Raw genomic sequence first — 14,099 nt, 5'->3', positions numbered from 1 at the left:
GAATGGACAAAACAAGGACTAATGAATATTTTTACAATCTATACTTAAAAAAAAAAATGTCCTTACCAAATTTCCAAGGCCCATTGTCTTGTTTTGTTTGATAAACGTTCCCAAACCCAAAGCTATTTTGTTTCCTTTCATATAAAACAAAGGATATCAGAAAAGATTTGTATGTGAGAAACTGTAATCAGCAAGTCTTTGGATTTGAAGAATTAATAGGATTAAATAAATACATTGTATTTAATCCACCGTGTTTAGCACTTTTACAAACAGTGGTTTTATTAGCATATATAGGACATTCAGTCGTCTCAGGAGTGTCATTATATTTATTTGTGTACGTCTGAATTTCACATTATAATTATTGCATCCTCCCCGATGAGGTTAAGAGAGGATTTACATGTGGGATTGAATTCCTCCACAGGAGGGATCCGCAGCATCAGCAGGATCTCACACGATCTGCATTGTCGACCTTACTGTATTGTTGCAGCTCCTCCAGACACGGCAGCGAGAATTTACACTTCAAACGCAAACACGAGGGGAAACTAGATTATCAACTGCCCCCCTCCCCACCCCTCTTTTTTTAAACACAGCAAAATACATGGTCAAGTATGCAGATGTACTATTCCAACACGGGCAATAATGCCACTTCTCAATGGAGGGAAGTGTGTCGGCTCAGTTTGGCTTTGAAGAAATGCTATGAGGAGATGAGCTTGTTCCCTTTCATCATGATGTCTTTTTGAATCTTAGTCATTGGCATAAGAGCAAGGTGCTATCTGGGTTTTGTATTAATAACCTCAGACCAACCAGGCACCAGCAAGTTTTAGGAAATATTTCATTGTATAATGAGTTTATTTGAAAAGTATTACTCCGATTGCATCATCCCCATCCTTTTCATACAATCTCTGCACAATTTAATTTACACACTTTTTACAATAGTACATAGTATATGTCTGTCCATTAATTATTTGAACCCAACTGTGGCAATTGGTCTTTTCACAAGCCGTCTCTCCCCGAAACAACAGCAGCCCGAGTCCCGAGTCAGCGGGGCTGCTGGGGATTAATCATCTTGGTCCAAGGATGCATGAGTCCCCTGAAAGACCCTCCACAGAGCAGGACGGTGCCTATGTCTGAGTGAGTCCAACCATCCTGCTGCTTACGTCCCACAGTTTCTTAGCTGCGTGCTCATCTGTAGCTCTGGCCATCAACTCCTCCTCCTCGCAGTTGGCGAAGCACTTGCCCGACACCCCCTCCACCTCCGGGGCGCAGGCCAGATAGAGGGGAGTCTGGGCCCCCTGGAGCGGACTCTTGAAAAAGAGCAGCGAAGCGATGTAGAACAGCGGCTTTGCCAGGAGGGGGATTTGGACGTGCCTGCCCAGTCTGGTCCTCACGATGCCCGGGGTGAGAGCGTTGACCGTGACCCCCGTGCCCTCCAGCCGACGAGCCAGTTCCAGCGTGAACAGCAGGTTGGCCAACTTGCTCTGGCTGTAGCAGGAGGACTTGTCGTAGTTGCTCTCGCTGTTCAGGTCGTCGAAGTTGACGCGGCCGTACTTGTACAGCTTGGAGGAAACCACGACGACGCGGCTGGGGGCCGAGGTCTTCAGCAGGTCGAGCAGCAGGTGAGTGAGGAGGAAGTGACCCAGGTGATTCACGCCGAGCTGCATCTCAAAACCGTCCTCGGTCTTCGCGTAGGGACACTGGTAGACGCCCGCGTTGTTGATGAGCACGTCAATCTTGGACTCCTCCTAATGGGTGAGAGACATTGAAACCGTTACAGACTCAAGTAAAGAGTTAAGTTTTTTGGTTGTGTATCATAAATAACCTCAACTTGATCTGTCAATAAACTATGTGTTTTAAATATATACAGCCTTGGCTGCAGACCTAATAGCACAAATACATTACTTAGGATTTCGTGGATTCTATGAAATAAGGCAGACTGGGACATCTAGTGGTCGGGGGAGGTAAAGAAACTGCAAGCTGACCTCACTATGAGGAAGGCCATACTTTACAGAAATAGGTCTACTAAAAAAAATCATTGGTTCTCTTTTTGCTCTTTGACTGAAACTGGGAACAGGGATGTGGCCATTTGGAGGAAAAAGGATCTTGCAGATTCATTCGAGACACAAATAAAGCTGTCCTTTTAAAAACTGCAGTGCCACAATAAGTTGAATTACCTGTTATTGTCTATAGGTTCCTAGTTTTTATTTATTTAAGATATGTAAAAAGTAAAAAAAAAAAAGAAAAAAAGAGGGCGCTCAAAACACATGTATGTATGTAACATAGTAATTAATAATCAAATAAAAAATTAAGTTATCATATCAAAATTCTGTCGGGAGGAAAGACACATTTCTAGCTCGAATCCAGACTTCATCAAAAATGAATGTGGGTTTTTAGCCACTCTCCTTTTTGTTTTTCTTCTTTTAAGACACTTTTAAAAACCCATTTCTATAGACTTGCTTTTATGTGATGTCGTTTTTTTATATCTTTTTTTTTTTAAATATACAGATATGTGACCTAAAAACCGTAATATTGTTGGAATGACATTTTAATTGTCTGTGATTTGTATGTTTTTGTGAAAGCACTTTGTGGAGCTACTTCTGAAAGGTGCTATATAAACAAAATTCTTCTTCTTATTATTATTATTTGTATTGGACATGACAAGAGCTGGAATGGACCAGAGCTGAGCAACGCGGATGTGAATTCACTTTCCACTCAGCTGGACATGTGTTATAATAATAATAATAAATGTCATTTATAGAGTTTAAAGAGTTTTATAGAGTTTAAAAAGAAAAAAAACATCGGCAGAAGAAAAAGTACAAATTTTAGGCGAATGCTTATTTAAAAAGAAAGGTTTTTAGGCCCTTCTTAAAAGAGAATATAGATATATATAGATATAGATAGATATATCTATATCTATATATCTCACTTATCCAACACAACTGACCTCGTTCATTTCCTCACAGAACCTGCGGACCGACCCGAGGGACGCCAGGTCCAGGTGCTTGACGACCACCTGCCCCTGGCCGGGTCCCGCCTGCTTCCTGATGTCGCGTGCCGCCTCCTCGGCGCTCCGCTGGTCGCGACAGGCCAGTATGACGCGGGCTCGCAGCTTCACGAGCTCCGCGGCCAGGGCCTTCCCGATGCCGCAGTTGGCCCCGGTCACGATGACCGTCTTCCCCCGCATGGTGTCGGCCGCATAGTGGAGCAGCTCCCCGGCGCCGGCTCTCTGCGCGGGGAACAAGCGGCGCATGAGGACCAGCACCCCTCCGCCGACGACAGCGGCGATGAGCACCGCGGCGGTGGACATGAGGGCGAGGACCTGGTGACCGGTCGGCGGGGACGAGGTGGACGGTCGGTCCGGTGTGTGTAATGTATCCGAGTTACAAAAGTACCCCGGAAGTAATACCTACACTTATTTTCAGCGTAAAATTCATAATTGTGTCTATTATATTTTATATTTTATATTTTTATGTTTTAATTTTTGGACCTTAGCAGACGCTGAGCAAACGGCTCAACTTACAGTTTACCGGTCGCATTACAGCGACGTACTTTATACTAGCAAGCTAACCGAGCTAGCTACCCTTATTGAACTACTTCCGGGGTATCTTTCTTAACCAAACCCCATTACACAATATACAAATTGTTGCACTACACCGGTTTAAAACATTTATACATACGGAAAATATTAATAATGCGCACCTTTATAAGGGTGGTAGGCTATCGGGGTCGTTCGGCTTATCAAAAATGGCCATTATTAATGCAGCTGTAAGATAATAGGATTATTATTTTTTCTGTATTGTCTTTGTAAGTGACACGCATCAGCCGCTAGGTGGAGCTATATGATACAAAGATATAGTAAAGAGACGCATATCTATCTATGTATTTTTCTATCTATCTATCTATCTATCTATCTATCTATCTATCTATCTATCTATCCATCCGTCTCGCTATCTATCTATCTATTTATCTATCTATCTATTTTTCTTTCTATCTATCTATCCATCCGTCTCTCTATCTATCTATCTATCTATCATCCATCCATTCGTCTCTCTATCTAGCCATCTATCTATCTATCTATTCATCCGTCTCTCTATCTATCTATCTATCTATTCATCCGTCTCTCTATCTATCTATCTATCTATCTATCCGTCTCTCTATCTATCTATCTATCTATCTATCCATCCGTCTCTCTATCTATCTATTTATCTATCCATCCATCCATCCATCCATCCGTCTCTCTATCTAGCCATCTATCTATCTATTTATCTATCTATCTATCTATCTATGTCTGGGCCCATCGGTGAAAAACAAACAATCAATTATAAAAGTAGTTTATTTATTATAATTTATTTATTTATTTTATAAAGTGGTGGATATTTTTTTTAAATAAATTTCTAAAGGGCAAATTGTGATTTTTAAAGTAAAAGGTTTGTGCCTTTCATCCCTGTCTGACATAATTCACCTCTGTTGTGGGGCACCAGGCTGTTTGCATTGATTTTTTTTTGTTTTTTTGTTATGTCTGCCAGTGATGATGTGATTCATAATCATCCTATATTCATAATGTATCAGTCTTCCCTCGCTCTAGTGTTGCCACTACACAACGGATATAACCTATCAAAGTCTCAAGACACAGTGGACTGAGTTACTTCACTTCCTCTCAGCTCGCTTGTGTTTCCAGTTGGGTAATACCTCCCGTTTATTTCAGGGCTCGCATGTAGTTCCCGTTACTTGATGTCTGAGAGAGAGAGAGAGAGAGAGAGAGGGAGAGGGAGGGAGAGTTAATGGGGAAATGCGGTGTAGTGCAGGGCACAGTTTTCCATAACAGCAACTTTCATACTTTGGTCTAATGCCTCTGGATATCTGACTCCTTGTTATATCTATAAACGGCTATTTCGTTGAGCCATTGTGGAGGATACAAGACATGTTTCCCTATCTAGTCACATTTATTTTGATTTCAATCCTCTCCAAAGGTAAGTAGCACTTTTATATTTTTTCACATTTCTTGTTGTAAGAGAAGTGTGAGTGTTAAAATGCTTTGTCGACTGCATGGTCATATGCAGTTATTCTGTATTTCTGGGAAATGCTTCTTTTGTTTTGGTTTCATATTACAATGTTCACGGTGGTTAATATGGGCTATGATATTTTAAAAAATGTCTAAAAGTTCATTTTACCTTTTTTCCCCCAAGGTAATAATTCTTATTTTGATAAATAAACAAAAATGGTAGATGTTTTTCTTGGAGAGAAATAATTGAAAATAATTTTTGTATATATATATTTTTTGTTCTTATGTAAACACAGGTTTGCTTCTTAACGACAGCGAAGTGTTTAAAGACCTATAACCAGATATGAGCAAAGGTTAATATAGTCCTCCTTGATATTCTGTCTACTGGTAATTCTTGTAACTTTCACAAACCAATTCAACTTAAACATATTCTTTGAAACAGTCTAAAGAGCAGAGGGAAACATCGGAGTGTCAGATTACTCCCCTGCGTACTGAAAAACAATACATCCATCCCACAAACGGCTGGACTACAACTTTTTGCTGCAGAAACATTTGGATTTATAGAAAAAAAAGATGTAAGTGATGCTACCATTTGGAGACCAGCATGTTGAGCCAAAACCGGAATTTAGTATCTGCTCAGTCACGTGTTTAAGAAGTCCACTCTACCTAGTAAATTAAAGTGATTGCAAGTGTTTTTTAATAACTTAAGTTCCTCCAGATAAATTAATTCATCTCTCTGACTGGAATATAACGATGTAGCCGTGTAAAAGCGGAGAGGAGCCCACATTACCGTTCGGATTGAAACAAGATAGTTCTCTAATGGGCTCTTCGTACCGTCAGAGATGATAAAATCTCCTGTGGCACTAATGTACTCTTAATAACACTGTAGTCTTCCTGTCGCTGCTTCAAATTGAAAATGCTCCACGCCTTTTCTTTCTTTTTTTTTTTTAATGAGGAGACGTTTCTAACACCACAACATGTCAGAGAAAGAGAGAGACCCAGAAATCTAATGTGATAATCAGACTGCAACAGCAACTCTATTCACTAGTCGCTCAATCCGAAACGTGGGTGGCGATGCCGAGGTTCAGTGGACCGCCAGATATAACACTAGGTAACAAAACAAACAACAAGGGATAACAAGGTAACAGTGTCGAAGGCAAATTCTTGACTCCAAGAATGCTTTGTGGCGGCTTTTGTTCTCGTTGGACAGAGCCAAGCTGTTTCGTCACGTTGCATCTTGGCTCCAGCAGCTCCATACCTGAATAAGATCTGCTCCTTATTGATTATGATGGCCACCCACAACCGAGGCGGGTTCTGTGAGAGATTTCTTCCTGCTAAAAAAGGGAGGTTGTGTGATTTCTCTGTAATATTGTGAGGTCGCGACCCTACTAGGTAAAGTGCCTCGAGAAAAGTTGAATTGCATTGAACTGTCTTACTTTCTGCACTTTAAGTGTATGCCTTGTCATATGAAATGTGTTATAAATAAACTTGACTCGACTTGACAGACATCGTGGCAAGAAAGCGTATTTCGTGAAAATGTTTTACATAACATCACTGGGAAGCAATAGAATTGCACTTACATTTTTGGTCAAGCTGAGTGACACTGCCGTTCCCCTGCAGGTCAGCGCGCGAACAGCTGCGACGTTTTCCCCAAAGACCAGTTCATCGAGGCGGGGTCCGACGCCGAGGTCGTGTGCCTGACTTCATGTGTCCGCGGCAAAGTCTTCTGGACTCTGGACAGCAGACGCGTGGACGAAAGCCAGTCGATCGCCGTCAACTCCTCGCACACAGTGCTGTACCTGAGGAACGTCACTCGGCACCGCGCTGCGTTGCAGTGCCACAGTGCAGAGCTTCGGCAAATCCTTGGTGGCACCATCATCAGAACCTACAGTAAGAAGCACTTTTAGAGTGTTGATATCGAGACACTGAGATGAAATGTGATGATAGAATATATATGATACTGGTTACCTCTTTTTTTTCCACAGCAAAACCCAGCAAAATATCCTGCGTATTGCATTATGGAAATCCGCCAATGGAAGGTGTCCCACAACTGTTCACGTGCAACTGGCGGCATCAGATTAATACTTCACTCGTGATAAACTACACTGTACTGTGAGTGGCTTCATGTGTCTTTTGTTTGTGTAGGAACATTTTTATATATATATATACATACACATATATTTTTTTTATTGATTCAGGTGCTTAACATTTCTTTCAGGGTGTCTTCGTCGAAGGTCTCCCAGAGTGAAATCTGCAACTCACAAGAAACGAAATGCACACAAGATATTCATTTGTCTGATAAAATACATTTAGCCATAAATTTCAATGTTACTGTGAGAGCTAAAACTACTGCTTGGGAAGCCTTGTCAGACCCTCAGGAATTTGCTCCCCACAACATATGTAAGTAACAACAAGTGAATCTTTTGCACACAAAAAACCCCCCAAAACATATGTATTTCTCAATCATTACTGTAGTGTTTTGCATTTCTGCATTTTAATATACTGCCATGATAATGTGCCCCCCCCCACCCAGTGCAAATCATTCCTCCGACGGTACGTGTAACTGTCTCCTCTAATAACCTGTCGATTGAGTGGAAAGTGACAACCCTCTGCAGAAGGAAGCAGTGCCACTGTCAAGTCAAATACAGCAAGGTATGGCCACTGTGAAAACAGAATACAGCACGATTTCGATGAGAGTGATCACACATCGCTGTGAATGAAAATGAAAAGAAATGTGACAGCTATAGCTGCTGTTTTTTGAATTTTCGATAGTTGGTTCTCAACTCCTGGTTAATGGAAGGCTATTTCCATTTTGCCCTTTGTCTTCCAGACTGTCAGCAACGGAACTCTGGAGGTGAGAGACACATTTTCTTCCTCCGGCACTTTTTGCGGTAAACGTAAAAACAGTCACGTCAATTACACTGTAACCGATATGGAGAAGTGCGACAGTAGCGGTTGCTATGGCAACACAATGTTTTTCACTAAAGACAAACTACTGTACCTCTGCGTTGAGCCAAGTGGCAACCCACCGTGATGTCACAAATTGGTTTGTGAGGTTTTGAAACCTCCAGTTTAGCATTTTGGCCAGCACCATCTTGGAAGTAACCAAGATGGTGCTGGCCAAAACCACCCCCCCCATGCATATCGTTCTTTGTCGTCTATTTTACTCAAAATTGGACCATTGTCTCCAAAATGAACATCATGCTCCACTGCGGTGACATCCAGTTTTTATATATAACAATCTGTGGGCGGAAAATTTTTTGTACCTGAAATTTGTTTCTGATTGGGCCTATGGCAAGTTTACAAACAATCCTTGTGGCTATGCAGGCTGTCTCAGAGGGAAGACATGTGTTTTCTCTCAGCAAAGCATTTCATCCAACTGACTCGAAGGATACTTGGAGAGCACATAGCTGCCTCGGCCAAGGATAACACAGTATCTCACCATGTTAAAGCAAATAAAAATAATTCCTGTATCATCCTGTCTATCCAGAGCCGCTCCAAAATTGTATGGGTTCCCCCTTGGGTAATGTCGCACCATTCCACTGAATTTAATGGAAATTGGATCTGTACAAACAGAAATGAAAACATAACCCATCTGGCAGAGGCAACGATAAGTGCAGAACTCTAGTAAATTAATTTAACTTTAAAAAAGTGGTGAAAGATAATCTATTCAGCCCTGGACCATCATGAATTATAATAAATGTTTCTAACTGAAACACTTATTACCTTTCCTTTTTTTCTAGGTATTGCTCAATAAGACATCAAACAAGATAGAGATTGTTAAAGTGGAATCCTGCACTAACTACACAGTCTCGGTCCGCTGCGCGCGGGCCAACGCCCCCTGGAGCAACTGGAGCCAGGGGAGGACAGTTCTCACTGAGCTGAACAGTAAGAACAATCACTCTAACAAATCAAGATTGGGTGTTTTTTGGGGGCCCCGGACAACACAAATCCAAAAATAGATTTGCAACATTTTGTGTAGATGTTGTGGAAAACTGAAATTCAGCAACACCACTGCTGATTTTGAGAGGGAATAAAGATTCCGACTCTGATATCTGGCACATTTGAACGACAGGTCAGGTCTTGAAGGTGTGAGCCAGATACCTGACAGAAATGACTGATGTTCATTAGCTGTTGCCATAGCTCAAAACTGTTTTGCTCTTGTGCTACGTGGGGAACGTCGTTGTTTTTGGCTGGAGTTCAGACCGACACGGTGTAGTGTCCTTATCGCTGTGCGTTCCAGTGTGACTGTTTGAACATCATTTTAACAGAGAGTGATGTAAAGCTGCGCCTGTGGAGGGACGTTGCCAAACCGGATAGAAATGGAGTCAGAAAGGTCCGGGCCATGTGGATGGTAAGGAACCCTGTCAATGTTGCCCCCCCCCCAAAAAAAAATGTCCTCACAAACAAGCTCTTTGCATAACTTTCTCGATTTAAGTGCTTCAATCCGTCTCTGCAGGGGATTCCCTCAACATGCCAAGGAACATTTACCTACGCAATCAAACCGATTCCTTACAAGGAGCAAGTGACTGGAATCAATTATACGGACACTTTATGCAGCAATTCAACCTGTGATGTCCATGTGAGCCAAGATGCACACAGAATCCACCTCACAGTCTACCATGATGAAACCTGGATTGCCGAGGACTCCGTTTACGTCCCGGCCACTGGAGAGAGTGAGTTTTAATGTTGCAGGTTTTCCTTTTTTGGCAAATGATCATCTTGTTTCTTGTTAATGGAACAGTGCTTCGCCCGTTGTGCTGATTCACTTGATATCACTCGGCAGGCCTCCCTCGAGTCACTGGAGTCAGGACTTCAGCCGTGGGGGGTGTCGTTCTGATCAACTGGAAGGCTCCGGCTCAGCCTGTCAGAGTTTACGTGATCGACTGGACCCACGACGGGAATCGCTATTACTGGAAGGAGAGCGGATACACTAACACATCGCTGTTTGGTAAGTCAACGGACAATAAAAGGCGAGATGGATGTCGAATAAATACTTTATGGACATTCACGCGTAACACATGGAATGAGTCATCACCGAACTCGTCGCTCACTCACGGGCTGGGGCTCAAGTTGGTCGACCACCGGATCAATTTGTGCCCTGTCTTTCATTAAGTGTGGTGAGTAATGGATACACACTGTGGGGAAAATACTTTTAAAAGCTGCCCTGTAATGCATTCGCCAGAAAATATCTTAGCATATAAAAATGACTCACTTCTCACAGAAATTGACTTGTGCTTCACTAGGCTGTCTCGCTTTTCTTGCTGGCCTCCGTGTTATCAAGCTAGAAAGCAGCAGTAGAAAGAACCTACGTTCACTTAATTCAGTTCCATAAATTGAACTTTTTATTTATAAAGTTTTCTATGCTACTTTATAGCTTGACTTTTCACTCCACTACTTTATTTGACAGCTTTGGTCAGCAGTTACTTTTTCAGATGAAGAGTATATGAGCAAGACACCTGGCCACGTATTCAGTTTCACCGAAGAAGCACTTCTCTTCTAAACTTGCCCGAGTTATCTAACTGTTTGACACATGAAGTTCCTGAAAATGGCGCTAAATGGAAAGTTAGGGGGATAGCTCAAGTAGAGGCATCATTCTTCTGGGGACCATGAATATCTGCTGCACAAATTTCATGGCGACCTATTCAATAGTGTTTGAAAAGACCAGAAATTCAAAATCAACATTATTGTCCACAGAGGGACGACTCTGTGGGGAGCTGAGCAGGACCAGGGGTCGAAGGAGAGTTAGATTGCAGATGTGTTTTAATCACCCGACAGGCCTCTGTGATATATTTTCAGGCGTCTTCCCTTTCTTGCAGACCTTGAAAAGAAGCAGTACAATATCACAGTGACGCCGCTCTTTGACGACAAGACGGGTCGCGGCTGGCGATCTCTTCCCATCTGCCCCAGAGCGGGAGGTACGTCGCTCTTTGGTTCTTTGGTTGATTCGATTTCATGCGTTATCAGTCTCAACGTCACAATGTGGTCTTTGCAGATCCAGAAAATGTCACCATCGTCGGAGTGCAAGCCAACGACAAAGGTGCCACCGTGAGCTGGACCACGAAGTCACAGGAGGATTGCAGCGGTGCTGTCACAAACTACACGATCTTCTACGGTTCTCAGGAAGGACCAGCGCTCAGTAAGGCCGTCACCGAGGGGGTTTTAAAGAGATTCATATCATTTTTCACAATGCATTTGTGATATTTCCGGGATTGGTTTTTCTTCTAGATGTTACCGTAAACAGCACACAGCGCCAAGTGTTTCTGAAAGATCTGAATCCAGACAGCCAGTATAGCATCTACGTCCAGGCCATAGCTGCTACCGGAACTACTAAAAGCAGCGAGAGGCTCTTTAAAACCAAAAGATTTGGTAAGTATTCACTAAGTGCAAGGGCTGACGGGTGTTTTTTTTTCTGGTTTCCAGAGCACATCTTACCACTGGCTTGGAGTACAAGCTGCCGCCCTCGATGAATTTGCACATTTCCTTGGTTTCCTCGGTTTTAAAACGCACTCTTGCTCAGCTCAGTACACTGAAAGGCGTCGATCCTACAACCTCAGTTGGTCTGGTATGACCAAGCTTAACGTTAGAAAATGTCAAGATAGATCTTGTGTAACTGACATCATTGAGTCAATTCACAGACGTTAAGGCTCTTCTGTACTTGCAGTTCTGTTACACAATGTTTTACCATTAATAGGTGATTGCAGCAGCTGGTACAACCCGCTCTGGACTTTAGTGTTAAAGGTTTTTTTCGAGATTCTTTGTGGCCATTTTCACAAAGTCTCCACTGGTGAAGATCATTAAAGAAGTGCCACTGTGGGTTTTTTTCTTCCTGGCAAACTGCGGGAAGATTGATTAAGAAAAGTTTTGTCCAAGTTTCCAAAAATCAAATGAGACTGATTCAAACGAGCCTATGAAATGTTACTGGGTGAACTATGACGGGATTTACTGTGAATGAATCAACCACTAACCTGACCAGGTTATTGCTCATTATTCTGGAAGAATATCTTGAATAACCCAATTGTCAATAACTCATGGCATGGAAATTATCATTGAAGTGAATGTGAATTCACTGCAACGTGATTTTTTTTTTTTTATAATAGATCCAAGGCTCATCACAGTACTCAGTGTCTCTGGAAGCGTCGCTATAATTCTCGTGTTATCCCTTGGATTATGCTGTGCTATTCAGTAAGTATCGATCTTTGAGCGTCTGTCATCAATGAATAAGACACTGAATGAATCAAGGGCATTTTCATGTCAGCAAAGATTATGACCCTGAAGTGTTGAAATTCGTTTCCCTAATGTTCGTTATCAATCTGCCTTTTCAGATGGAAGAAATTCAGGGAGAAGCAGGTGCCGAACCCAGGCCTCAGCTCTCTGGCGTTGTGGCGTTTACCAGGTCATCAAAAGGTGAACACAGTGAAAACTTATTTTTGGTTGGAGAGGAAATTGTGATACGGGTGTTGTTTTATACTGGTGGTGATCACTAAAAGGATAAAGACATTCATTTCAGGAGATTTTGACTATTCATCTCAAAAGTAAGGTCAAAGTTGAAATGGAATATCATTGGGTCACCTTTTTTTAAAAAACATTTTATTGAAAAAACTAATGTTTTGAGAAGTTAATCAGCAGAGTAATCCATATTGAAAATAATTGTAGTTTGCAGCCCTACTGTAAATTGTATTTTCCAACATGAAGAGCTAAAGCTTTCAGATTCGAGTCCTTCTGTCAGAAGTGGTCAGGTTTTACATGTAGGAAGTTAAAAAACTATACTGGAATTGGACTGTAAAAATATAAATATCTTCCAATTGTTGCTCTTTAATTGTAGAATATAACTCCCACATTGTTGCTTGATAAAACCCCCATATTCCCAGAAAAAAGGACAGTAAAATTCTTGTAATCTGCAACATTTACATATTTTCATGTCTTTTGTTCTTCTGTTTGTTATGTAATATGTTTTAATTATTTTTTAATTTGAAAAGTTGAATCATAATGATAGCACTTGTAAGTCTTTGGTTAGAGTTTAAGCCTGCATATATGGTTTTATTGCCTGAGAAAAAAGGGCAAAAAAAAAAAATCACTTAATGTCAATTTGATCTTCTCTTCTGTGTGAATGTTGTGTCCACAGCGGATATGCCCCTTCCAGGCGTTCAGCAATCCATCCGAAAGCCTCTGTGACAGGGTTTACACTGAGGAAATGCAGATAACGCCCACCCCTCCACCGGCTACAGGCTGTGACGTGAACTCAGCCGGGGACCAGACTGAGGAGTACACTGACCCGGCCCAAGCTCTTGCCGCGGATGTACAGAATGACACAACGGTTGAACTGGTGAAGACACAAGTTCCTGGCGAGTCCACAGTGTTACTGTCTTCAGACGACGGCCCAAGCAGCCCGTATCGAAGTCAGAGTTCAGTGGAAACACCTTATCCGAGGGAAAGTAAACCATATAAGCGTGTTCTGGGGAAACAGCAAGAAAAGACGGTGCCTGTGACTGTTTACGTCACATTGAACATGTTTGAACAAGGTCAGGGCCGGTAAGAGCGACGGAAACCTGTATCTAAGAGTCAAGATACATATCAGCTCGGAATAAGCTTTTACTAAATTAATCCTTCCAAAGACTGCCATGGTGATGTGTTTTCTTCTGTGTCCATTGTAATCTCATATTGAACCTGTACATTATACACCTTTTTTTTCTTTTATCTACACAAACATGTAATATTTATGGCAAAACTATGTGTATAGCAGCGTTATGAAGACAACCTGATGTATGTACCTGTTGTAAAAAATATTGACATAACTGTATATGCCTCTAGCAAGAGTTGTATTGTAATTAAAAGAGTTTCGTTTGAATTTCATTCTCAGTGTAACTAAGCACGGTGAAAACTAATTGGTTTCATTTTGAGATGTTTCTTACTGACTAATCATTATGTGTCAACTACTACTACCTGAAGCTCTTTGGAGCCTTTCCCAGGGAAACCCACCCCACTTTGACTCAGGAATGAGTGTGTGCTCCATCACAGGAATTACAGGATTGATCACTCATACACACATATGAGTAAGCTAAGTGAATAATAATTCGGATAGAAGAGTTAAATATTTCTT

General features: G+C 41.8%; 2 protein-coding genes across 2 annotated transcripts; one reads left to right on the top strand and one right to left on the bottom strand.

Annotated features, from left to right (window-relative positions):
- Positions 1-308: 308 nt before the first annotated feature.
- rdh14b (retinol dehydrogenase 14b) lies at positions 309-3,380 on the bottom strand. Its single transcript, XM_035617637.2, has 2 exons — positions 2,942-3,380; positions 309-1,742 (listed from the first exon to the last, which is right to left on the bottom strand). Exons 1-2 carry the CDS (start codon positions 3,302-3,304, stop codon positions 1,122-1,124), a joined length of 984 nt encoding a protein of 327 aa, XP_035473530.1. The 5' UTR covers positions 3,305-3,380; the 3' UTR covers positions 309-1,121.
- A 1,351-nt stretch (positions 3,381-4,731) lies between these two features.
- On the top strand, positions 4,732-13,852 carry LOC118290177 (interleukin-31 receptor subunit alpha-like). Its single transcript, XM_035617636.2, has 16 exons — positions 4,732-4,967; positions 6,620-6,889; positions 6,985-7,111; positions 7,218-7,399; positions 7,533-7,651; positions 7,830-7,853; positions 8,743-8,887; positions 9,271-9,353; positions 9,459-9,675; positions 9,786-9,950; positions 10,819-10,917; positions 10,995-11,138; positions 11,228-11,368; positions 12,100-12,184; positions 12,325-12,406; positions 13,125-13,852. Exons 1-16 carry the CDS (start codon positions 4,919-4,921, stop codon positions 13,533-13,535), a joined length of 2,343 nt encoding a protein of 780 aa, XP_035473529.2. The 5' UTR covers positions 4,732-4,918; the 3' UTR covers positions 13,536-13,852.
- Positions 13,853-14,099: the final 247 nt, after the last annotated feature.

The sequence above is a fragment of the Scophthalmus maximus genome, chromosome 18, assembly GCF_022379125.1.
Source record: "Scophthalmus maximus strain ysfricsl-2021 chromosome 18, ASM2237912v1, whole genome shotgun sequence".
Classification (NCBI taxonomy): domain Eukaryota; kingdom Metazoa; phylum Chordata; class Actinopteri; order Pleuronectiformes; family Scophthalmidae; genus Scophthalmus; species Scophthalmus maximus.
Note: the sequence above shows the minus strand (reverse complement) of the source record. Positions and strands in the feature narration are given on the sequence as shown.

What these genes read in the sequence shown, in the direction of transcription:
- LOC118290177 (XM_035617636.2), top strand. Translation starts at nt 4,919, where the DNA reads ATGTTTCCCTATCTAGTCACATTTATTTTGATTTCAATCCTCTCCAAA. An exon ending in AGTTCTCACTGAGCTGAACA is followed by an intron (nt 8,888 to 9,270) that starts GTAAGAACAATC and finishes TCATTTTAACAG; the next exon opens with AGAGTGATGTAAAGCTGCGC. An exon ending in CGTCCCGGCCACTGGAGAGA is followed by an intron (nt 9,676 to 9,785) that starts GTGAGTTTTAAT and finishes ATCACTCGGCAG; the next exon opens with GCCTCCCTCGAGTCACTGGA.
- rdh14b (XM_035617637.2), bottom strand. Translation starts at nt 3,304, where the DNA reads ATGTCCACCGCCGCGGTGCTCATCGCCGCTGTCGTCGGCGGAGGGGTG. An exon ending in TCTGTGAGGAAATGAACGAG is followed by an intron (nt 1,743 to 2,941) that starts GTCAGTTGTGTT and finishes CTCACCCATTAG; the next exon opens with GAGGAGTCCAAGATTGACGT.